The 25,538-nt window shown below is 42.8% G+C and overlaps 2 protein-coding genes across 10 annotated transcripts in view; one reads left to right on the top strand and one right to left on the bottom strand.

The window, feature by feature from the left end:
* Positions 1–1,727: 1,727 nt before the first annotated feature.
* On the bottom strand, positions 1,728–21,630 carry Lnk (SH2B adapter-like protein Lnk). 9 transcript variants are annotated; one of them, XR_015330765.1, is made up of 12 exons: positions 15,083–16,541; positions 11,455–11,772; positions 10,710–11,065; positions 10,099–10,425; positions 9,376–9,458; positions 8,512–8,870; positions 7,863–8,378; positions 7,561–7,669; positions 7,064–7,293; positions 5,464–5,592; positions 3,935–5,168; positions 1,728–3,637 (listed from the first exon to the last, which is right to left on the bottom strand). XR_015330765.1 is itself a non-coding variant. In XM_022811920.2 (12 exons), exons 1-11 carry the CDS (start codon positions 15,215–15,217, stop codon positions 4,980–4,982), a joined length of 2,751 nt encoding a protein of 916 aa, XP_022667655.1. In that variant the 5' UTR covers positions 15,218–16,541; the 3' UTR covers positions 1,728–4,275; positions 4,943–4,979. The 9 variants fall into 9 exon arrangements, 6 of the variants coding, with proteins under 6 accessions (XP_022667655.1, XP_022667658.1, XP_022667657.1 ...); XR_002674458.2 differs by having other exon boundaries at positions 1,728–4,275; positions 4,638–5,168; XR_002674459.2 differs by having other exon boundaries at positions 1,728–4,275; positions 4,858–5,168.
* Cbp53E (Calbindin 53E) overlaps positions 17,369–25,538 on the top strand; it is a 62,172-nt gene continuing 54,002 nt past the window's right edge. The window contains exon 1 of the mRNA XM_086993902.1: positions 17,369–18,854. The gene's annotated coding sequence lies outside the window, so the exon portion shown is untranslated. The remainder of the gene's footprint in view (positions 18,855–25,538) is intronic.

Here is a 25,538-nt window from a genome sequence, read left to right as displayed (position 1 = left end):
CACGTCATATTGTCAACTAGGGGCATGCATACAAAATGCAAATTATACACAAAAATGACTATGAGGTGAAGCCTTTGCGTACCCAGTTGGCATGTGCCTACAGGCCAACTAGAAAAAGATCCTACGTGGTTTATAAGGACAGCTCATAAAACAAAATAACTATAATATCACAAGCGAACCAAAGTACGCGAACTTTCAACTTTCCACTAGCATTTCAAATCTAATATAGATGTAATTATAGACGTTCTGGGAAGGAGATAACTTTTCCAATCATATACCAACTGTATGATATGAAACATTCACTCTGGGCGATAAAGAGGCACATATGTTCTCCATTGAACTGCTGCTGGTAATGTGGGATATCGTGAGGGAGGCGCTATTATTGAATCATTGCAAAAGGTGATCCTTCAAGATCATCCACTGAATACTCGTCAGACAGAGATTTTCGAAAATCCCGCTCAGCTTTCAAACCTCGCGTCGTGCCGATCATATGGCCCGGCTGTACATAATATCCAATGGTCGGATCAGTGACGTGAATAGCCTAAATGTTAGACCGATGCCCATCTTTTAAAATTTCGGCGTCTATGTCGTCAACAAAGGTGGTAATGTAAAGATAGCTACAATTATTAACCCGATGAAGGATACGTCGACCTCACTTACGAATGAGGCGTGTTTCAGCGTCCAATATTCTACAATAAGATGGCTATGTTAAAAATGTCCCGATTTCACACTTAAGTTGGACATCAGCTGGTTGATGTTGAAGTTTTCTATGAAAAAATAAAGTCGCTACGAATATTATCGTATTGGGAAGAAGCTAAATTCGTCCGATTTAAGAAATGCATGATATCAAGATAAAGGCACCATAAAAGGTAGAATAAGACACTAACACCCGCCTGGCTGTGATTGTCAGGGGATTGATTTTGTGACCAGCTATAACGGATTATAAAACGTTTTTCTCAATATCTTCATTCAATTGGATAGATTCTTCTTATCATAGCCTTAACCGAAATTCAAGATACGGATTCTGCAGCTCGATAAGCTTTACTTGAGTCGCGTGCGACGATCAACGCGGATAAGTGAAGATACTCGCGTTGCTCCAGATGAATTGCTTTCATTTGTTGTATTTCAAAGCTCAAAATATAGAAAAGCTACGAAGGAAAAGTTGGAAAAGATTTCCGAGAACAGAGTTCCTATTCTACTTTACATATTGATGTCTTTAGTTAAACGTCGAAAGGGGAGCAAGCTATGAATGTGTAAACTCGGTTTATCACTACATTTACCTAATTTATTTAGCCAAGGTGAACAAAACCAGACATCCGTAAACTTATTTTATTATTTATATTTCTAAAACGAAGCTCCCTTTTTCATTCACACTGACAACTCGCGGTAGAGATTTTAGAAAACACTATTTTTGTTCCACGATCTAATTCGCGTTCATTTTTTCCATCGCAAAAATTAGAGCGATGATAAATGCCCCAGTAAACAACTCCACACTTCAAAGTCTACGAACACAAATACAAGTGTATCTCTAAAACAAGCAAAACGTCGCCATTGTGACTTTTTGAAGCTACCGAACGATGAACTTGTCATCAGAAGGTCCAGATATTGTATTGCATCGAACTTTAAATATATTCTACTCGTGAGGATATGAAGATTTGTCAAGCTGATCCTAATTGCGGACTAGACAGAAATGCTACATACTAGCCACTCCGAAAGAAAAGGTCGTATTTTAATTTGAATGTGAGAACAGCGCTAGGTTGTCGCACCAGCGCCTGCCATTAGATCTTTTAGAACTTTATTTGCACTTTCCGTTCGTACTATATATTTATTTAACATCGTCATATCATCTTAGAAACTTCAAGTTACAAACGAAACATATATGTAAAGCCCAAAAAGAAATATCACACCGTCACCAACAGCGATCATTACAATGTATCTACGGTTTGAATTTAAATGATAGTATTATATATATTTTTGTGTGTGTGTGTGTGTGTTTCCTGTACATGTATAATACTTAGAAGGAACTTATTTTACTGCCGATACACTTGCGCCGTGTTTTGCGTAAGGCAATGTTAAATAATAAATAATAATGGTAAACGTTTACACGAGTAAGCTAAATATTGAGATCATTAGGTTCTACTTTATTTACCGTTTTCGTTATCGTCGGTCGGTTAGACGAAAATAAATTGCCTTTTTATCTTACGGACCTATCTGTCCATCTGAGCAAGAAGCGTTCTCTATGGCCACACCTGAGACCATACGAACGCCCTATATTCTTCTCACATCTTCAAATACATGTAAGTAAACCTTCTAATCTTGCGCTTTTTTCGGGGCAACATAAAACAAGAATGAGGTCACGTAGGATGCGGCCAACGAAGATACGTTTGACTCTTCATTATTGAATTTGGGTAAAGCGAATCGTCTGTCCAAGGGAGGAGCCTTCTTAGGCTTTAACCAAGTGGGGAAGCTATTACACGGCCCAAGCTATTCGCTGCCTAGATAGTATCAGCCCCTTACTCGATTGAACCGTTCACTGTACATCAAAGACCATCTCCAGATTAAACACGAATCCTTTGCTCAACAATGGCTCGCTGTTAGCGGGATAAATATAAGCGTATTGCGGGCAGTATCATCTGTCTAGAAATCGAGGAGTAGTATTCCTTACTCAAATCTGCATTAGGTTAACAAACCCATTACCGTTGGGAGGAAACTGATAGCATTTGGTCCCCGATTTGTTTGGCTTTATGAGTGTGTGACAACAAAAGCCCAATTTTCACCAAGGTACAGGCTGAGTAAAATAGAGGGCTGAATGTCTTCTTTTTTTGCTTAACTTAGGTATTTGTTAGTGTCCTTAAAGTTAATTCAAGCAAAAATCGAGGCATTTTAGTCCGGACGTTCACTCCAGCCATTGGCTAGAAAATATGCTTTTAAAAAACAACCACCCACCCACCCACCCACCCACCGGGACATATCACTTTACGCATGATAATGAAAATCATACCAATATTGTTGTATATTGTAAACTGCGGTCTGCGTGGACATCACGTGTTGCATAATTGGTACGTCGTCAGCGTCACACCCTATATATCTATATAATCTTTAGCTGATCCTTGATTTTCAACGTAAATATTTCTACATGAAACGGTTTGAGCTGCTATCGTACGCCACCGTAGGTGACCGTATCCATCGTGCTCAGTAACAATAGAGTTTCGTTCGTCTTATAAGAATAGATGTGTATGAGTACAGTAATAAATACGACGTCCTATCATCATATTTTACTTTTTCAGGCCACGTAAGCCTGCTCATAACGATTATCGGTACTAGTGATCTCTTAATTTCAACACTCACTCACATCATTCAGGCAATCCTGTAGGAATATTTTTAGTAGGGCTTGTTATTTGAATGCAGCAATATGTATGTATAAATATTTACACAGTTTGGCCGCCAGTTATATGCACAGATTAACAAAAAATATGTCCTGTTTAAATATCTGATACTATGAAATGCAATCGATCACACGTAGAAAAGACGCTTATTTCGTTGTGACGTCCAATCGCAGTATTCTTATGGTGGGGAGAGATCGAAAACGACGCGAAGCAGTACTCTGTTCCCGCACGGCTCCGGCCTCTCGATGACGCTGAGGATCGCAATTATATATCAGCACATGAGGTAGCACTTGAGAATAGCACATAATTAAGTTGTGTGCGATTTTTCCGCTAAATAAATTGGTATAGTTTCTGATGTGTGCACACGCACACCGGCAGGCCCGCAGGCTCATATAGTAACAGATTCATTCGTTCCCTCACTCACAAAGAGGTGCACGAGACAGAAACAACCCAGTCACACGAGTTTTTTGACACGAACGGTTAAAATGGCCTACCTAGAGATTAGAACCAAATAATGGCAACGACAATCACGAATAAAGTAACCTTACTGAGACAATCCGTTGTGGCTATAACTAAGACTGCCAGCATCGATTTCTCGGCTTTACTAGTTCGTTACGAGTAGGGAATCGCTTCATCTTCTGAAAGCATAGGCCTAATCAGATTTTAGAGCACCGTAGATAGTAAATTTTGAGACGGCAGATCAAAGCCTTTCTGATCCATGTAATTGTTCGCCAGTGTTGATATAACACGTGCAATAACAATGCGTTTTACGCCGATTTCACCGAATTTTGATCTAATCCCCGTTTTATCGTTTCCAAGGCTCTACAGAGTTGGGGGAATCGTCTTCTTCTTCGTTATCTGAGTCTCTATGCACGACGATGATATACTCCTATGCAAAAAAAAAAAAACAAGAAAGACAAACGTAAATTGCTCACGAAGTCCTAGGGAAAGTTTTACAGCTACCCAGTCAATTTGGCAATATAGAATAAATGAAATGGTGCAAAATCGGTGGTCTATTTGATTTTGCTATTATTGGCATTTACTAATATATGCCTAGAAGAAGGCAATGATCGACTGCGTATTTGAAAGGATATCATTTATTCTAGATAAACCCTTATCCAATTTGCCTGAAGCGCATAACCCTTGGACCAATCTTGCCAACTGCAAACTACTAACAAGGTTTGACCGTCCCGTATAAAGTCGATATTTTCCTCGGAATCACAAAACTCGTTTGGAAAAGAGGGTACGTACTTTGGTGACCTATTTGAACAACGTAACGCGTAGCTTCTCGTAACTCGTGCTCATATAATGATCAATATTTCATATCGGAACTTGATTTTCTTCATTTCGTTGACACTAGCTACTGTTTATAGGCCTATGCTGTAACAGGGTTGAGGCTAATCCTGCTTGTTTGTACTTCCTTCCCGACTCCCACGTCAGTTTAACAATGAATGCAACACAAAAGGCTCACACATTAAATTAGTATATGGAAGAAGAACAACGCATTTTTGGTAACCGTATTTTGCACGTAGTTTTCAACTTTGATGAGAGCACACCTCGCTCTTACGCCTCCATCTAGCAAAATCCCTTGTTTCAGACAAACGAATAGGTGTTTTCTACGGCGCGTCCTTTGAGCTGTCCGGAAGAGGAGTTCTGCTGGGTTCCGACTGTCCCGGTGACACCCCCACTGACGAGGTTCTCAAGCGATACGACCCGATGGCGGACAGAACCGGCCCACGAACTCTGTAAGCTGTCGATGACTCCATGGCCTCCAGCCCCTATCTGGAGTGGCAGAGGAGAACAGCAAATGGAACATCAATGAACTTCAGTTAGATAGATGAATGAAATCGAAGATCAGATCGATTGTCTCACCAACCTAAAGCTCAGTCTCTCTTCTTTTTTTATATTTTAGCACTCACTAGCGGTGATCCTGTTCAACATGGGTTCGAACAACGTTTTCAAAATATAATACTTTATTAATAAAGTAGAAGCATTAATCGCCAGAGAGTCTTCTCAACCGAGGCCATAAAGATTAAATTAAATAATGGCAGTTATGAAAGCATATGACATCACGCACCTCAAATCCTACAGTCGCTCCACCATGCGAGTGATTTGTCGTTCCATGGCGAGAGCTCATTACATGATCTGCGTCACCTTCTAGGCTTAGGTCATGTGGCATCATGATGTCGTGACCCGTGGCAGGAGACTAACAACAAAACACAGTTAGTTTAGACTTTGCAAAGGGGAAAAACACGCTTCATTGGATGCGTGTGTCTTTGTTGCTTTCCTGCATCATACATACTGACTTTCACATGGAAAATAATCTGATTAAATTGTTCATCATTTTGTGACTTGATTGATCCTATATATATATATACGTATATATATATATATATACATGTATATGTATACAAAATTTTTTAAAATAAACTGTTACTAAGGAAGCATCACTCGACTACTTTTTCCTGTAATATGTACATTCGAAAAAACCCATGGTGCCGCTGCTAAGAAATTTCAGTTCTCGAAAAGGTTCGTCCAATATTGTTGAGAATTCAGCATAACCTATGTTGGAGTCGATATTGTACTATCCCACGTGCTCTTTTCATTATTGTTCCTGGTTTTCACATATATCGATTTCTATCAAACGTCCACCCACGTACCGAAATTTAGCGATATGTAAAAATTCAGGGTTGTTTCCAGTTGCAAGCCAAGTTTACCAGTTCACACAACTTTGCGATTATTAGGGTACCTCTGCTGCTGGTAAGTAAAGTTCGTTTATGGACTCGTTGTACTTGTTCTCACAGATGACCAATATTTATTCGTTGTGATACTGACATAATCTGGGCAGGTGATTTAGATGAGAAGCTAAAGCTGGGCTCCGTCTAAGCATGCATCTAAGGGGTGTACGGTAGATGAAGGCTGTCAAATAGATAACCTAGAACAAACATCGTCTCACTAACGAGTCTCGCTCGCGTCTAGCCTCAATGTCACCGTGTTACTCCAAGTTCGTGTTTCTGACCTATCCTAGCTGTTGTCCATTTTAAGAAGGCTTCCATATTCTGATCTGTGCACCACAAGCTCAATTTGGGATGGCTTGCTTAGGCACTAATTGAGTGACCCTAATGGGTCGGCCCCTATAGGATTGGCCTTACTCATTTACTAAGTGATAGATAAACTGTTAAAACAGTATAGTACTTCGTTCGCTGATCGCTAACTGCGTAGATAGGGTTGATATGTATTATATATTTGTTGCGACTGTTACAAGCTTTTCCGAATCGTTCGTGATTTGCCCTTTTAGCACACTGGCTCACATCAAGACGCTTAGCGTCGCCCACGTACGATGCCATTAGCGTCTCGACATTTTTGGAGTGATGCTTAGCAATATGTCTTTTGTTTCTGTTAGCCAGAATAATGAGACATCTTACTTTTCTGCCACCATAGGTTTCCGCTACTGAGTACATCGTCTTTGAACTCGCTTTGCTTTATAACAAATGGTAGGTGTATGATCACCTATGTCCTCCATGGGACCGTTTAGCATCGTCTGTAATGAAACGACATCAATAATCGCTTGATTCCTCCTGTTGTTTGTTTAGATTTTCTCCATGGAGAGATTTAGGTTACTACGAAATACTATGCTATTATTAATATTATGAACTAATAATAGGCCAGCATCCAACCTGGGTCGGCGTATGCAGCGTTGTTGCGTTGGACGGAGGCGTCGTATGGAGAATGAACGGTTGATTGAGTACAAACTCGGTAAGGGTCACATCGGATGTTCCTCCACTCTCGAGGGGAATGGCGTGCAATCGGAAATGTTCAAGCATATCGAATACGCTTTGGAACCATAGGTGCTGTACATGACACTGGCCCTCGCCGTTGATCGTCATACGTAAATGCTTTGCTCGACCTATACAGTTTGGTACCGGTTGTAGCGTATACAGTCAAATACTAATCACAGTAATGGCAAGGCACGATTTTATATCGAAAAAAAGAAAAACTAGCTTCTTTTTTTGCCATAAAACAAGGTTCGAGATACACCAGCTTATTCTATATTTATAATTCACAGTGCTCATAATAGCCCACTTGCAGCGCATTTGTGGTACAACTTTTGATTAGATTGAGAAACAATCTAAATTCTATAGAAAAGAAGATTTTAGTTGGCTTCATGATTTACCTTGGAAATTAAAGGTGAGTACAAACTCTCCCTTTCGTGTTTCAGATTGTCGTACGAGGAAGAAGCCGTGAGCTGATGGTCCATCTCGTAATACCAACATGGCGGCATCCTACAATAAGAGCATGGTCAGTGCAAGCTGGTTGACAAAGCTTTCATATGGAACTCAGCGCAGCCTGCCCCATTTTCAGACGGCGTCAGATCAGGTAAGCACGAGTTAAGTTTTATAATGTACACATGATTGCAAGTTGACATGATTGCAAGCTTGCTTAAATACATAGCTATATTTCTCCTAGTTCTATTACCTGTCTGGATAGCGTGCCATGAAACCAGGGATACTCGACTAATTGAGCGGCAATGTCCCCTTCAGTATCGGTGGTCCCTGCAAAAAGAACGAGTCCTCCTTGTGCTCCAGCCCCGAGAGCTCCCTGACTTTCCGAAAGCGCTACTAGTCGACCAGACGCGTTAGTTGTAGGGCCACTTCCCGGAGGAATGGGTGTTTCCTCAAGCGGTGGTTGCCGCTTGTTTGAGGCCTGCTCGCGTAACCGGTTCAAAGTATCCGAGGCAGCAGTTGCTGAGCGTGGTCGGTGACTTCCGGTTGAATCGTGATGCGTCGCTAAATGTGGATAGCCGTCGCCACCCAAAGACGATCCTGCGAGACCTAGACCTGACATTGAACCGTCCCCAGAACCTACGCCCGCATAGAAGCGTAAACTGTTTATCCAGCCGCGCATTGCGGCCGCATCGCCAGCTTGTATAATGAACTCTTGTTGAGGTCGTAGGTTTGTTCCAGCAGTTGCTCCTCCATCAGAAGTAGAAATCTGAATAAAAATCAATTGCAAACCGAACCAAATAGCATTTCAGCGATCAGTCGTTCGATTAATGTCGCTTTAGCCTAGACAAACCTAAATCCTACCTGAAAGGCCTTCAAAGGATTTCGTTACTAATACTAACTTCAGTTCTTGCAGCATTCTCGGGTTCCTTGCTTCGATTTGCTGTTACTGCACTCGCACGTGAACACCCGAGTGTCTCTGAGCGTCGACCAGCGTTAAGTGTCTGTGTCGTTGAATTGTACTGTGCACTGGCGACGGTTGTGGTCGTTACGTTAACTAAGGCCCCTGACTGTCGTTGTTGCGTAGGGACCTTTTGTTGAGACTGCTGAGAGCTGGTCGCAGATGCTGTCGCTCCTGTGGTACACCTTGCAGCTAATGCGTATCCCGCTTGGGTCGCGCGTAGGACGAATGTGTTTTCATGATCAGGCATTTCCAGCGCAGTTGTTTCACGAACTTCCGTTAGTAGCATACAAAAAACTCCTGGAGATGAACGTAAAGAATACGAACATTTTATACCTCTGGAGATATAATTCTTATTATTGTCAGTAGAAACATTTTAATCCTGAATTGTTGTGCTGCTAAATCATCACCATATTTGATGTTCGTTTCAGGAAAAAATGCAAATAAATAATTAAGCTAGGTAAATTCTTCTAGACGATGAAAACTGATGTTGTGAAAAATGGATTAAGTAACTCTAGAAAATCCGCCTAACCTAGAACTAGTTCAACCTTCGTATTAAAAATATTGTGATCTGCGTTCGGTAAAGCTGGATAGGTATTGTATGCACAGAAATACTTAGGAAAAGCAGGGCACTGGGCAACGGATGGAAAACATCGATTTGATATTTTTGACAGGCGAGACGGAATAAAAAAGTGGTCGTGGAGTGGCAGACACGTGTGAATAGAGCATGGTGTCCCTTCTCAGATATAAAGGTCACTACGTTTTGACCAATTCAATATCATCCATCTGTATAAAGTAAACGTACCTTTTTTTGCTCGGAGTGCTTTGGGAGGAACGTAAAATTCCAATAGACATCCAGCAGATATTCGTACTAGCGAGAGCCGACATCTGAAAGATACGCGTACGTCTGTTACGACCAACATCACATGAATACAACAACGACAGACGCAGCGAAGTAGCATTCCCCCTAAGAGTAACTTTTCTGTTTCCACCGTAGCTGGGAGCTATATATGTTTTACATAAATTATTTACATAAACTAATATCATCAGAAGCTACTAATAATTCACCGAAATGGCCTAGGAACAAGGTTAGTGACTGGCGGCCACAAGGTCTCTAATTCTTATTTCATTGCACGCCACATATACCTGCAGATATACTTGTTAATATGATCATTAGCGATGACCATATTGTCTATGGATTATAGAGAACACTTTGTTCTTCGATAATCGCCAACGCACTGATATAATTGTTTGAATAAAAATGCAGGTTCCCTTGATACATAACTTACACTCCAGCAAAAATTCTCCGCAGTGTTAATACGTTCGTTAACGACAATTTGCTGCCACGTAGAGATGCTAAAGGGTCGGCTGCTTTTTTCCTATGACAATTATCAATAGTGCAGCTGAAACCGTTGCGCGTTAAATTTTAGTTACAGACCCGCAGTTTCTAACAATTTCATACGATCTGAAGGTAGACTGTGGAAAAGACATTTCGAAAAACAAGGGCATTATTGTATGATATACTGACCTTGTCCATTTATGGCCTCTGGGATGTGCCCCAAGACCTGCCGCTCCAGTTCCACCAATTTCATCATCGTCTGGAACAAGAAGTTCGACAACCGCCTCCTTCAAGCACTCCGCGGCGATCCGATGCTGTCGAAGACGCTCCAAACGAGAACGCACAGCTCGAGGTCCAGCAGACAAAAGTCCTCCCCCGCCGCCGCTTCCACCACTGGGGTTTGCTGCTGCTGCTGTTGCTGCTGCTGCTGGAGCAGCACCGGTCTCGCCATTAGATAGTTCTGTTCCAGGAACGGAAGTTGAAGGAGTAGCATCTTGTTCGCTTGATGCCCCAGTGCTGTGACCCCCCCCCAATCGCAGACGGAAGTCGTTAAGCCAATAATAGTGTATAAGCGTCCAGAGCAGGCGAATGTAGAGACAGAGATAAATGTTTTTTTTCGGGTTGAATCAAAGCGTGAACTTGAACCAGTCTAAAAGCAAGCTACATGATTAGTCGCTACTTCACTCTGTTTGCCCCTGTTCTTTATCTGTGAGTGCCCAAAGCAACTATAGCTATGATACGTTCTGCGTACAGGGTTCATTCCGAACTCTGTCATGGAATCAATTAATAGTGGGTAGTACCTGTTAGCATTACTGTGGTTGTTAAAGAGATTCCGACGAAGTCCACGGAATGAGATGCGCCGAAAGAAAGTTGCTGACCTACTACGGGCACGTGGAGCATCGGGCTCAACCAAGGCGGTGGATGTGAGTGCGCTTTTTGATGCGGTTAACCCAATGTTTCCCGCCGTCGTGGTGCTACCTGTTGTAGATGTTGTCACAGCGAAAGTTGGCGTCATCGAAGAGCTGCTAATTGTGCTAGACGCGGCAGCTGGACTTGCCAACTGAACAAGAGGCTGATCACTTAGGCTAGAAGAGGTCGACGGAGACATTAACAAAGCCCCGTTTGATGAGTCGTTCGTTCCGGCAGGCACGGTCGACTGCAGAAATAGAATGCAAAACAAATTTATTCAACAGCTTATGGGTGAGGATTGCTTTTTATCAATTCCGCACAGAAACCGTTCAAAGTACTTATTCGTGGTATATGTTATAATAAGGAATGTTTCTATATTCTGGGAATGATAGATTAGGCCCTTGTTTTATTTTAGTATTATATCTGAGGGATGGAAATGAGCAACAGATTGTGGCAGTTGTACTTAAGAACTTATTGGAGATGGTGTGAATGTTGAGAACTCGTCGTTTAATCGCTAGGTCTAGCCTATGTTGCTCATATTTCCCACATAAATTTTTCATTCCAGCGTAATGTGAAACGGATATGCATTATGTCGATAGAGAGATACTGATGCAGACGAAGTCCACAGGTATCTACCTGTTGCTGGTCCGCAAATTGTGGACCCAAGGATTCTGTCCCTTGGGATTCATTCGGTGTCACCGATATAAGCAACAAGCACGATGACCGCTTCTCGTCAACGTTATCACTAGCGACCGTTATCGTTGTCGTTGTTGTCGTTGTTGTTGCTGTTGTTAGGAGAGCAAAATAGTTGTCCCGAGGCTCATGGTCCTTTGGTGCCATGTCGTCACTTAAAACGACATCTGTCGCTTTCGTCAATCCTGGTGCATTTGAGCCTTTATCAATCCCAGGCTTCCAAACGCCGGACTCCGTTTGACCGCGACTGAGGAGAATCTCCTGAAAATTAAAATAAACAGAAATCGAACTGAAGCTGGATTGCAAATACGTACAATATTTAGCAGACTTGAGCTTTAGCTAAATAATCCCGGCTAGTCCTGATATAAGTAGCTAGCAGACGAAATATTAGTATGTTGTTGAAAGTTAGACGAAAGAGATCAAGCCTGAAGTTATATAGTCCTTGCAATGGTTGCGGTTACTTTTGATCCCTTGTATCTAGTTATAAATTCACTGGTTCTGGAAGAACATCAGGTACCTGATGTACAGTATTTTCATTTAAAACATCTTTATCTATCATTAGAAAGCAGCCAACCTTTCTTTCGAAACGCTCGCTAACGTATCAACTTATTATTGTAGCTTTGAACAACAAGATTCGTGTAACCCTATAGTCGTACTCGAAAGTTTATTGTATTTCTAAAATATTATTCGTAGAAGAGGGCTGACTGACATGAATGCTGAAAAAACGTATAGATCCAGAAGGATAAATGATCTGTTTACGTGGGGAACATGCGGGGCATTGTAAGTCTACAAAAGCAGTTTCACTATTCTAATAATGTACATTTAATTTTATGAAATTCTATTTTTGTTTTTATATATTTTCTAAAATTACAAACAAGTATGATATTATGTGGAACAGATGGGCTGTCTGGTTGAAAAAAATCGAAGAGTAAACAAAAGCCAATGGCTACCAATAGTTTGTGTAAAACGAATCTCGTTTCAGAATACCGAAGAAGGCTGGCATGAACAAGGATCCGCATTTTGTCAATGTTACTCTACATGTAGATATCATTGTGCAGCTATGATGTAGTTTTTATAATATTCGAAGAATAGAGCCTACTCGAGAGCACGTTTGACTTGATAAATCACTTAAAATAGTGCTACTTAGGAGCGAAAAGAGGATGCCAGAAGCAAGATAAGGCAGTGCTAAATACAAACAGTTAACTAATTTTCTATAGTAATAGAGAGTAAAACGTGCAAAAAAAAACTTATAGTTCGATAGTAAGACTCGGTTCGATTCATTATACGAAAACAAAGCTCTCGCACGTATGAAAGAATAGCTTATTCTCGATAGAAGCAGCGGCTGAGTGTTCTGTAGTTCTCTGTTTCGTCACTAAAACACGCTTGCTTCTAAATCTACGCTAGAAACCTGGAGACTATCAGAGATTATTATGGTGGTGCTATCAGCACGTATAGAAATTGTACAGCGGAGGCCTTGTTTTAGCTCTCCATATCTTAGCCATTGATTTCCATGATCAGTTTACTCGTACTGACGTTCCTCTGATTAAATACGTAACCAATGTATAAAAATTAATTTATCAGCAATGCCTGATCGTCTAGGATCACCCTAATTCAAGGCTTGTGACAATAATTGTTGAATATAAGTAGTCGACTCCATAGGCAAAATACGGCATGGCGTCGATCGGGTGATTAAAGCAATTTATTATTATGACAATAGCCAATGGTGTAGCCGAAGCCTATATAACCTGTAATGGTACGTACTTTCCAGACGTACTCTTAGCTAAATTTAAGAAATATTAAGGAACAGACGTTTGCCTACCATCATTGCTGTCCTAACGCACCTTTTCGAAAAAAAAAAAATATCTTGCTTATACCGAGATCTTGATTGTGTATAAAAACCTTATTTAAATGTAGGTGTGCATTTTCAAAGGCAATTAAGCCGAGAGTAAACCATAACTCGTAGAAACGTACTGCAGCGTAAGCCAGAGCAATTTAAACACTAGAAGGACAAGTTCGGCCGAACCGAAGGCCACGCTGCACTAGATGCCATTTTTGTGCTATGATATAATTATATGTCATCTGGCGCCTAAGGGCCAATGTCAGCTTTCGATAGCTTCAGCAAAGATACAATAGATATATAATTTTTGGATGTAATTAGCCATCTGAGCCTCTGACGGGTGCAGCGGGTAGATCCTTGCCCAATAAAGACAATAAACCTCGAAATATATTTCTGAATATGGCGAACTTCCTTAATATCCTACATGAGCAGATATATAATTAAACATGACATTTTTGCAAATATCAATAGGTAGAGGACAATCTTTATGGACTCCTCAATTAAAAAGTGATCTCCTATAGGTTATGCCGCGCATTGAGTATCATTATTTACTAACTACAAAGGGTGGATATGATACTTACAAGGATATAAGATTTAATGAGACTGTTTGCAATATAAATATTACGAGGGAATATATGGAGTGATAGCTTTCAGTTAAAAGGGTTTAGTGTACTGCTACTGCTGCCGCTGCTACTGCCGCTGCTGCTGCTTTAGAGAACGGGCCTCTTCTCCTAATAAGTGAAAAGCTACGAAATAGGACAAAATCTACTTCAGCAGTATTACCAGCAAAATCTCGTTTCCTCTTATTGAAGTCCACGTCGAGTGCTTGTCCTAGCCGACCGCTGTATCAGACGACTGGAGCATCAGGTAGTTGCTCGTTTTAGGGGGCAGATTAATTGATAGCTTTTGTAGTCGAGCTATTACGGGACAATGAACAGAATTCTAAAATTTAAAGTTTAAATAAGTTGAAAAAACCAAATAATGTTAATTTTCATTAGTGGCTTAGTAACGTCACTTCCCCTCGCGGTTTCGTATCGCTCCCTTTTAATAACAATGAAGCAAAATACAAGGATATATTACATTTATAATGTAGCTAAGTAGAATGAAAATGTTCACAGCTTTACGATTCGGAACTCTTGGATAAGAAACAGAAGAAAATCATTAACTAAAATAATAAACTAGATAAGAAAATATGAATATATAGAAAGAACGATAAGAAAAATATCTAACACAGAGTCACTACCCAGTGAAAGCAATTAACTAACATATCCCACGAGACAATTTATCTGTTTACAGAACAAACATTTAGTACATGAGCTTAATTGAAATCGAGCAGTGATTGTTAGGAAACGTATTAGCGTCTTCTTAAAGGGTACGTATAATTGTTAGCACGTTTTAAACTTGTCAGAATCCAAACCCCCCAAGACACTCTAGTGATATTTACGGTTAAATTACTCGGCATTGAGTAAACGGCGAATATCCGTGATGCTTATAACTTAAATAATAAATGGAGGAGTTTTCTTAGTTAGTGCATACAGTATTCTTGTTTAAACAACGACAGGACTTCAGCTGATGATCGAACCCAAGACTTCGTGGTTGTATGTCTGACACGGCAAATTCGTCTGGCTCCGTTAGTATACAATAATAAAGCTTCACCGTTTTTTCCTCTCCAAATGAAACAGGAGTTGGATGAGTGACAGCGAATCAAAACAAAATCAGGGCATTCGCCCTTACCTTAAGTTTATCGACCAACAGTTGCATCTCGTCGATAGTGGGAGGTCCCGAAGAGCGTTGAACCGCACTCGCCTCCACCTGAGCGGCCAGCTGCACCGCTAATCCCTCACTCCAGCTATCAAATGATCCAGCCATCTTCGGTTTCTAGGGAAGTCCCTGCAAAGCTGCCTGTTCTCTAACACGTAAAACAGTTTCACGCAGGTGCCATCGCCATCGTGAGGGCGACGACGGTGGTATTGAGGTGATGACTCGCAGCGCACAGTGTTCGTAGCCGCGCGCGCTTGTTAGGTCTCGAATAATTGTAGAGTTGGCTAATTGTCGATAGATACGATAAATATGTCATAAGATGATAATGGCGGCCGTTTGTTGTCCACTGTGGTTCGTTGGTGTTACCACTACAACACTGAGCTTCGTTCACATTTTGATGATCTCCTGCATCTTCGTTATTTTGTTTTCTCTATTCGCCAGTGTAAAAGCCGGAAGCTTTCGCTGTTTATTGTACTACTCACTTCTTTTCATTGTTGACATGTTTACGCTGTTCCACTAGTCACGCTATTGTTTGAGAACGCAGTTACTCCGTGCGTCTGTCTGCCGGGCTGCCTCTCGCTAGTAGTAGGCGTAGCGGTAGTAGTAGTAGTAGTTGTAGTAGTAGTAGTAAACATCGGTTGTCGCAGGGACGACGACAGCGACAGCGACAGCAGCAGTAGCAGCAGCAGCAGCAACAACAACAACAACAACAACAACAACAAAGCTAACAGCAATCAACAGAGCGAGCCAGGTCCTACCAGCCGGCGGAGAAGGCCCGTCTCACCAGTGGGTATTGTTCGATTTGCACGACTTCTAGTTCTGTCGTTACTGAGGATCGAGATTGCAGCGATCGGATTTGGCTGTTAGTGAAGGACACGGTGACACCACTTGAAAGATGCTCGTTGACGAGACTACTTCTTTCTCTAAGGCGCACCGCGTTGCACAGCAAAGTTGTTGCTGATTATCAACAACGAACGCCGGTGGCGACACGTCTGGCAACTGCCTACCTTCGCAGCTGCTACAAAGCCGCTGCCAGTGAGGGCGGCTGCGGCGGCAGCGGCAGCGGCGGCGGCGGCGGCGGCAGCGGCAGCGGCAGCGGCAGCGGCAGCGGCGGCGGCGGTGGCGGCGGCGGTGGCGGTGGCGGTGCGCTCAGCGAAAGCGCACCGACGATCTCGAAGCTAGGCCCAAAAGGATCACCTGCTTCTCATGTGGCCTCGCCAACGGAATCAACACTCGCCTTGCGCTGGTCCAGATTCCATTGCTTTTGCTGCTGCTGCGTACCATAACAACAATAACAGCAGCAGTATTATTACCTGCTGACATCAATTAGTTGGATTGCAGTAAACGGATGTTCCTATCGTAATTGTACCTACACACAGACATGCACGCGAGAGAGGGGTGGCAGAGAGGGAGGGGAAAGGTGCGGGAGAGCAGAATTAAGTCGGTGGCACTTAACCGTTCGATTACGGTGGTCTATGTAATCGTTGTGAGGTGTAATATGTTGCCGTTATTGTCGCTGGTGATGGTAATGCTTTCGACGACGCAGATGGAAAAATGCCGCCAGTGAATTATAGCGTTGTTGTTGCTGCTGGCTGCTATGAAGACTATGTGGACAACAGACGCGCTAGATCGGCCGAGTAACAACAAGACTAATGTCGCCGGCAGCGTCAGTCAGATGCGACGAGACAATCGGAAGATAATTTATCGAACTCTACGATATGGACTTGTGCTGTTATCGTATAGGTGCACGCCACATGTTTCCATCGACAAAATGGATGCTATAGAATATGCAACATTGGCGTAGCGGATCCTGTTCGCTTCCCTTGTCACCTGACTTGAGATACGTTGTTGTTCGACGGGCATTTATAGTGTTGCGGACTCATGCGCGAGAATTTACCCGCTTACCCTCACTTTCTACCTCGGCTGTCGAGTCTACCAAAAAAGTGTTTGAGGTTAGCCAAACTCCACTTGTTTGTTTTGTGTTTACGTTTAGGCGGATTTCAGTCGCTTGCCGGACCGCCACTGTCGCCCCTCGACGGACGGTCACGATATCGACAAAAGAGCAATAAATAAAACTCAATGCGTGACTAAAAGTCGCTTTGTTGTATTTGCGTTTTAGAAATATGTGTTTGCTGTTTGATGAGTCTGTCGTCGGCGTCTTCGTCGTTGTCTCGCTACGCAAATGGTTTGTTCCGGTCAGCGGCTTAGGCCAGGCGCGTGCCTGTTTACAGACAAAAGTTGAACAATGGAACCGAGCGACCAACTGACGATTCGTTGGAAAACAGGCCACCGTTCAGTAGGAAGGCCACAATCGCTACGAGGCCCATAACCACAGTCGTGCGTCCGACCAGTTGCTGCGTTTCGTAGAGACACTTTCGCTTTCGAACGCGTAACATCAACAAGCAGTTGTCGCCGCACTGCTCCTATCAATGGGCAATTGTACCAAAAACGTCAACTACCGACCGGCGGTAGCGCGAGCATGTCATCGTCCGCGTCGTTATGACCCTACATCTTTCTTTTCCTTTTGCTAGTTAACCCAAATAGGTACGAACAGATAAATGGATAGAAACGTGCTAGTGGCACTGGCGACGGCGACAGCTATAGACTGGCATGCAACGCCGTCTGTCCGGCTGGCAGATAGCGTACACTAAAGTGTACGCTGTATAACACTGGACAAGGCTGATTATAGGGTCCTAGTAACTGGGTAGAAGCGGGAGCGATCGTCGTGCTCTTGGCCAGTACGAGTACTTGTCAGCAAAGCGTGCCGTCGCGTGGAGCGATACTAACAGGGCGCTCACTACTAATAATATATTTATGCGGTGCCAACAATGTTGGCGGGTCGTTTGATATAATCAATAGTGCTCGTGTGACAATACCCCGACATTCAATAGCTGTTGCTATTTAGACGACGAAGGTAGACGTGGCGGCCACTTGAAGCCGCAGATAGCTTCAGAATTCGCTCAGCAGCAGGACCACAGACTGAACTGTTATTAGAATTATTGTTACATGTGTGTACGATCATTATTATGTTGAAACTACGACAATACAGGTGATTGTTGCCGACGCAGTGGCAACATTGTCTAGGTTCTCATCATTATGAACGATTGTAGCCATTGAAATGGTCATCACCAAAACTCTCGATATGTTTGTCTATTTTAAAGTGATGCTAACGTTACTTTATTCCGTTCACTACCGGAGCAGTAACGGCATCCGCGGCGAAGTTGGCGTACCCCCTTGGCCAGCTGCGCGCCCGCCTGATCGGAACAACGCCATCGGCGTACACCAACGGCTTCGATCTACTACTTGAACCACTGTCGTAGTAATTCGATTTGAAAAATTAGAACGTTAAGTGATAATATTAGTTAACGTCGTCGTTGGTACCATTTGACTTTGCCACTGCGATAGCCATCGTAATCAATCTGTGGCACCGAACGAGGGTACGAACAGCACAGAATCGAAATTTCGCGTTTGCACGATGCACGTTTGCACACACATAGTCGATCAGTGCAGTGTTGTGTCCCTTTCGGCCACTCGCTATGTTGATGCAACAATGTTTGGTGTTGGTATCGTCGCTGAGAACTCATAATTCATCTTCGATGGATAGAAGCTAGAGGCGCGTATGCAAGCAATGGTAGATGGAACCTCGCTACACAGAAACTATCTGGACGCTGAAACGATGTTCGGACATTGTCGAGTTCGCGTTCGAACTGCTGATCCGCTGACCGCTAACGAACTGTTGTAATCGGTAAGCCTTCCCTTGCTGCCGTCGCCTCTGCCGACGCTCTTTGTTCTTGTTTCGCATTACTTTATCTTCTATCAACAGAGAATCGAACAAATGAGTAGGTCAGGGGATAATTGGCGTTCGTTCTGATTCGAGGACACTTCGATGTAAGCACTGCTAACATCCAGCGACGCTAGATACTGCCCCAGCAAAAATCAACACGAGTCATCTTTATCTAGCATTATCTGTAAGCACAGGGTTAGATACGGTCACTCCTATTGTTATGTCCGTCGCTGGTGTTGCTTCGCTTTCTGATGGCGTCATTCATGAATCACATTTGCCCCTGTGTTTTTTGCTCGTAGATACGCACTCACCAAGTAACAATCCGACGAAATGAGCCATCCAATCGATCCGACACTTGAATCAACGACTATAACTCTTAGTTGGTACTACTACTACGGCTCTGACTGATCGGCTCAGTTATCTGATCGACCGTTTATTACGTTCCGTCCTTTCCCTCCCTTCGGGGTTAATAGTTGTAGTAGCAGAAGCAGTAGCTGTTGCCGCTGTGGCCAGGGGCCGATTGCAATGAGCGTAACACCGTTTGGTAAGTATCGGGTCGCCACCAGGACCGTCCTGAATGGGTACACGCACTCACCCAGCAGCGGATAGATAGACAAACAAACACCACCAAAACAACATCAGTTACTGTTGTGGTAAACGATATGAACGGTGAATTGCTACACGGGTGGGCATTTCTTAGCCACTGGCACCACCATGCACCACTAATCTAACTTGATAACAACAGGGCCTGTTGCTGCTGCTGCTGCTGCTATGAAGAGGTGCGGCCCATGCCTGTACGTATGCACAACGTAATCAACTCCGTCGTTCGACCGAGAGCTTTACGGACTCCACCAAAACAACTACGATGACAGCGTCAGCGCTAACCGGAACAGGCGCTTAATTGCTGCTGTTATTGTTGGTGGGGCCGTATTCCCGTTAATATATTCGAGTACTCATCAATGAAAGATGTACGAAAAGGCCAGCCGTAGAAAAACTACTAAGCCAGTACTCTTCCGTAGTAGCAGTAGCCGTAGTGATAAGTCCACCGGCAGACTGATTCAAACGGATCCTCCTCTCCTGGCGGCTATAGAAAAATCTGTCTCACGGCGATCTGCACGGTAGCCGGCGTGGCTGACGCTTAGCAAAGACATTCAAGAATATCCAGCTCTGGCTCAACTTGTGACACCACAGGCTGGCTGGGTAGCTGGCTGGCTGGCTGGCTGGCTAGATGAGTTTATTTTGTATGCGGGAGACCACACGCTGCGCACGTTGAGAGTGACGATGGTAACGGTGGCTGGCAGTGGCGGTACGTCTCTCGCGGAACGAAAGCATGGTTAACAGCGCCGCCGCTCTACGCTCGTTGGCTAGACTATATCCAGTTAGAGCACACAACAATGCTTGCTCGTGTGGCAAGCGTGTATTTTTCTGCCCGACGGAGAGCACTGCATGCAGAGATAACTCGGCAAAGACGGCTGATTCGAGCCAGACGTGTTGCCGATCACTTCTTACACAATGGCAATGGGACACACGCTATAGAGCGCTGGAGGCTGTTAGCTTGCGTTTCTGCTGCTTTGTCGTTGCGGTTTCAGCACCGTATAGCTGGAGGAACAGGACGGCCGTCGCTTCAATAACTAAACGTATTGCGACACCTCGAACGATCACATGCCCCACTAGTCAATAGAACATTTCGCTGTTTGGTTAGTGAGACCGCTGTAACTGCCACCTTCCCTAACTTTGCTGCAAAGTTCGTTTTTTCCTGTGATCGGCCGAGACCGCACATGGCAACGGACACGTACGGTAAATGGCACACTGCACAGCTCACTAGCCCACTGACTCAACTAGCCAGTCAAATAAAGTCATACGGAGAGTAAGTGTGAGTAGGACGAACGCTAAGGCAGACGTTTGCGCTCAGCTTCATTGGCGGGCAGTTCCCTTTCCTTCGAAGCAACGACGTTATTGTTTGGCGAGCAGTATCGCTTACTGGCAAGAGGGAGGGCCCCATGCAAATCTCCGGGGGCGGGCGATCCGCTGTGAACGACAGCAAACACCGAGAGGTCCATGGTGGCACCGACTAAGGGAACGGTATTTGCCTATACAATAACAGTAGCAGTTGTTCACGCGTTGAACACTGAGCGTGTGAGTGTTTTCTTTCGCTAAGTGCTGACTGGTTGTCGCTAGGCCTCTCCCCACTTCGCTGTCGCCTCTTCGTCGCGAACTCTCCTCTACAGCAGTCAGAAAACAGCGATCGGCGAGCGAGGATCAAGGGAAGCTAGCAGTCATGTTTGATGCTACTTGAAGATTCGAGGGAGCTTAAGGAAAAGACGAACGAGAGAAAGCCGGGCAGAAAACTGATGGACAGAACACATGGACTGTCACAACAGCAAACATGATTGGCAGACAGACGGACAAATCGACGAAGATGGCAAGCGTAAAGGTGATGCCAGTCGCTGTAGTAACAGACGCGCGATCAGCGATGAATCATCAACTGGTCCCGAGTGGAAGGCGAAACGTGTCATCTAAACTCGTATTTCTTTGTTTTTCGTGGGGACAGGGGATGTCTCAACGAACACTGAATTACAGATGCCCGTCACGTTGATCTTTATCATTGGGGAAAACTGCTTTGTATTGCAGCCAGCGTCAGTAGCGATTTATTTGACGGAGCAGCAGACATACACTTCTAGAACAAGTTGGCTTTAGAATTAGAAAAAAAAAGATACGCTTAAATTAGTTGGGCTCATCGTTGTACTATGCTATGAGCTACATAAATTTGAGTACGATTGATCCTACGCTGATAGCAAAATTTACACCTTTTTTTCTTTATTTTTAAACGGATTTTTATGCAATACAGTGGAAAGAGAGCAGGATTATTTGCATTCTGAGCAGACGCGCCAGTCAGCACGAAAAAAGTCAGCGCGTAGCGTGGGCAACCGTGAATTAACGGTACAGCGGTAGAAGATTCATTACTATCATAGTCAAACAACATAGATGCTAGAATGTTCTTAAAATTATATTTGTTATCTGCAAAAAGTTGTGTGAGATATCAATGGTGTTAGTAGTGAGGCTAGCTAGTTATAATGTTTTTTCAGGCTCGCTTGAAAATTTTCGACCATTTTTTCCTAGTTTTCAATGCCCGTACGATAAAGTAAACTCTTATGAGAAACTATCCAAAAGCGAAAGTTACCTTAAAAATAAATCGATCTATTTCGAATACGTAATTACGCCTGTCTCTATCCTAATTAGAGAAGAATATTATCCATTCGATTAGACCGTTCACATACTTACGTTAATAAGCCTTTCGCTTACGATCATCTTAACAAATAATGTATTATGATGACTGTTATCCACGACACGATTTACGTGGTAATAATAACAACATTCGGAATGTATAACATCCGCTCCTACCTGCTCACGAGCCTTACACACGCCGAATTGCAACGATTTGGTCCGAACATTGTCGTTCCGTTTTCGAATCAATTCAAATTAATTCAGGGTCGCAACCCGAGACCCATCCCAGACCCGTTTGTGTCAAAAATTGTCCACTCTGTGTGGCGCTATCGTTGTTCTTGTTGGGTTACTGTGATGCTTCTTGTCACTGGTTCCAGGTTTCCGATTGCCTGTATCCCCAGCATCGATAAGCCCGTGGAAAAAATGTGACACTAAGCTCTCGATATTTTCTTAGCCGTTAATTACCTGAAAAAGCAGTCTTGTCTCCCATCTAAATTCGAACCCGTAGCGAGCTTGTTGTATTGCGAACAAAAAAGAAAACATTTTTCCCAGAGATATCGTTTTTTTACGTTACTCCTAACTATTATAAAATTGCAGCTATACCATATCGTGAGAGTGTAGTCGTGGATACCACTTTACGTTTTTGGCCTGACGGTATCTTAAAAAATCTCGAACTGTGTCATTCAGCGACGCTCGCGGCACTCTGGGGCGAATCTGCAGGTTCAACGAAGTATTATCTTTCGCATAGACTGTTTTACTCGGCATTGTGAGCCACTGCAGTGAGGTCCATTGATGAACAATAGTTTTAGAGTCTCTCTCTGTTCCTGGATCGCTGCAGCCCGCTTGGTGGTCTTATTACGGAATCTGTATTGTCTAGTAGACTAATGTAACGGTTCACCGTACACATCTATCATAATTCGTATTCTCGTGTATATCTCTCTAACAACAGCACCAATTCTAATCTATCACCAATCTACATAAGATTACCTACATTTGAGCTGTTAAACAAAGCAAAGTTGTTCGCTGATTGAACGATACCGATAAAGTACTAACATAGCTAGTGTCAGTCATCCTGTACTTGCATGAAGCCTAACCTTTATCCGAAGATGAAGTATTCGAAGGCTGAGTCAAATGCTGTAATGCGAAAAAACGAAAAAATTCACAGATATATTCAAATTTAGCATGTCGATCCTCTTACGACGAAAGCCTTCAAAGGGCATCGTTAGCATCTGAAAATTGTCAATAAGCTAAATGTACTTGTATACAAAGATGCACGCTCTAGCCCGAATCATAGGCTTTATTGGGAGCCTGGAACTCTGACGCTAAACAGAATTTGGCTGAGAATGGATGAAGCATTCGCACGACGTAATGGGTATAGTATGCTAACGGAAAGATTGCTTTTCGACGTAGGATAATAATAATAATAATAAACTGTAATCGTATCTCCGTTGACCGTCCGCTAACGCTATAGTTGCTTATAGAAGTTTCGGGTTTAAACATCGTATTCGAAGCTCTTACTTACGTAATCTCTCATAGAAACGTCTCACAGCCATGTCTGGACAGCTAAAACTCAGGTTTGTGTCAATGGTCTCGCATTACCTCAGCTAAAAAACCTCATTTATTTTTTTTTTTAATTAATAATAAATAAAGGTGATGCATGGCTCCAAATGTACTTATGATTCATTTTTCCCCACTTCGGCTCGGAGAAAGTCGAATAAGCTGCTTCTGAACGGCGGCCCAGCTTGCCAGCTGCACGAAGTACGATAACGTTTTCTTCACTTACTAAATAGCACTTTTTGTACTCTACTGCTTTAAATAGCCGTCTTCTTTCATTGTTCGTACTGTGTCCCCATTCTTTTTTAATAAATCGCCAGTAAACTCGAGGAATTAGGTTGTGACTGAGCTTTTGAATGGCGTAACGAGTTGTTTTTTGCCTAATTTAAAATATGAGCTTGTAAACGTAACGTTCGCTTTATTTCTATAAGACGCACCGTATTCATTTTTGTCATGTTCACCGAAATGATTCCAAAACAGCACTAGAGACTTCAGGCTAAACGGTTTTCAGTTTTGATTTCACAGGGCGTACTCAAATCAAATTAATTTGCTTTACTTTGATCATTATCTGTATGTCTATTACGTTGTAGGGTAAGAGAAGGTTAATTCTTTCTCTGCTATTTTCTCTTTTTCACTGTTAGCCTATTTCTATATGGTAGTCGAAAAGTGCTTCCATATCTATAAGTCTATTATAATTGTGACCTTACGTCGACCTTAGAAAATGACTGACCGAAATTAAAAGAGGTACATTTTTGGCGCTTGTCCTATTCGTCGTAGCCAAAAAGTTGCGAAAACGGCATGATATATTAGTGTACTGGGAAGACTACGACCGAGAGGACTGCTCGAACAGTTTTGCTGACTTCAGTCACAAAATATTGGGCCTTCAATTGGTCATTCGAGGTCGATGGCTATATCGTATGGCAAACGACTCGTCATTTGTCTAGCAGATAAGCTGTGCATACATTTTGCACACCGGAGAGCGCCCTAGAAGGACAAAACGGCCAACGAAATCTATTCAACAGAAAGAAAAATCCGATAGAAATAACGAATGCACTGCACTGGTAATATTGTGAGAATTCCTATTGATTGGAGGGTTCTTTTACATCCGCCATATTGCCCAGACCTCGCTGCCAACCGAAATTAATAACCATACACTTGACTGTGAAGAAACTGGACTAGATTTGGCTTTTAAGACCAATCCAAAAATTTTCTGGCGGGAAAAAAATTAACAATCGGTCAATGGATGGGCGAAGCCCGCGGAAAGACAGCGATAGCATATTTACCTTATAGCTAAAATTTCAACGAAATACTATGTTCGTTTTGTAGACAGAACTTGCACTCACTTATCTTTTATTGATTATCCCAGTCTAATATTATTTGTATGTGCTTTTTAATTTATATCTAGTAAAATTGCCGGTCCAACCAAATCAGTTGGGTATATCGAATTAGCTTTAGAGCAACGAAGATCGTACACATATCAAACATATAAAATTCTTTCCAAATCGTTTTGTTAGTACTCACGATTTTTGATAAATCTAACCATTTAATTTTAGTGGGTAACAAAAAAGGTACGTCCACCTAGTTCAAATAATTTAGCCCGTACAAAATTTTTATTGATCGTGAAAATCGACTTCAATGAAGTCGGGTCCATGTCAGGACGAAGTCCTGGCAATAGCAACGCGTCATGCATTGAACACATGAATATTTCCATACTTAAACTGAAGGAATTTTCCGAACAAACTGATAATACGTAAGTAATGAAGACGCGATCTTTATAAGATGAAAACAAGTGGCGCGTACGGTTTGCCGCATCAACAGGCCGATTAGACTATATGACAGAAAAAAAACGCATACGTTAGTGTTCTC

This window comes from Varroa destructor, unplaced genomic scaffold (assembly GCF_002443255.2).
Source record: "Varroa destructor unplaced genomic scaffold, Vdes_3.0 BEIS01000006.1, whole genome shotgun sequence".
Classification (NCBI taxonomy): Eukaryota; Metazoa; Arthropoda; class Arachnida; order Mesostigmata; family Varroidae; genus Varroa; species Varroa destructor.
Note: the sequence above shows the minus strand (reverse complement) of the source record. Positions and strands in the feature narration are given on the sequence as shown.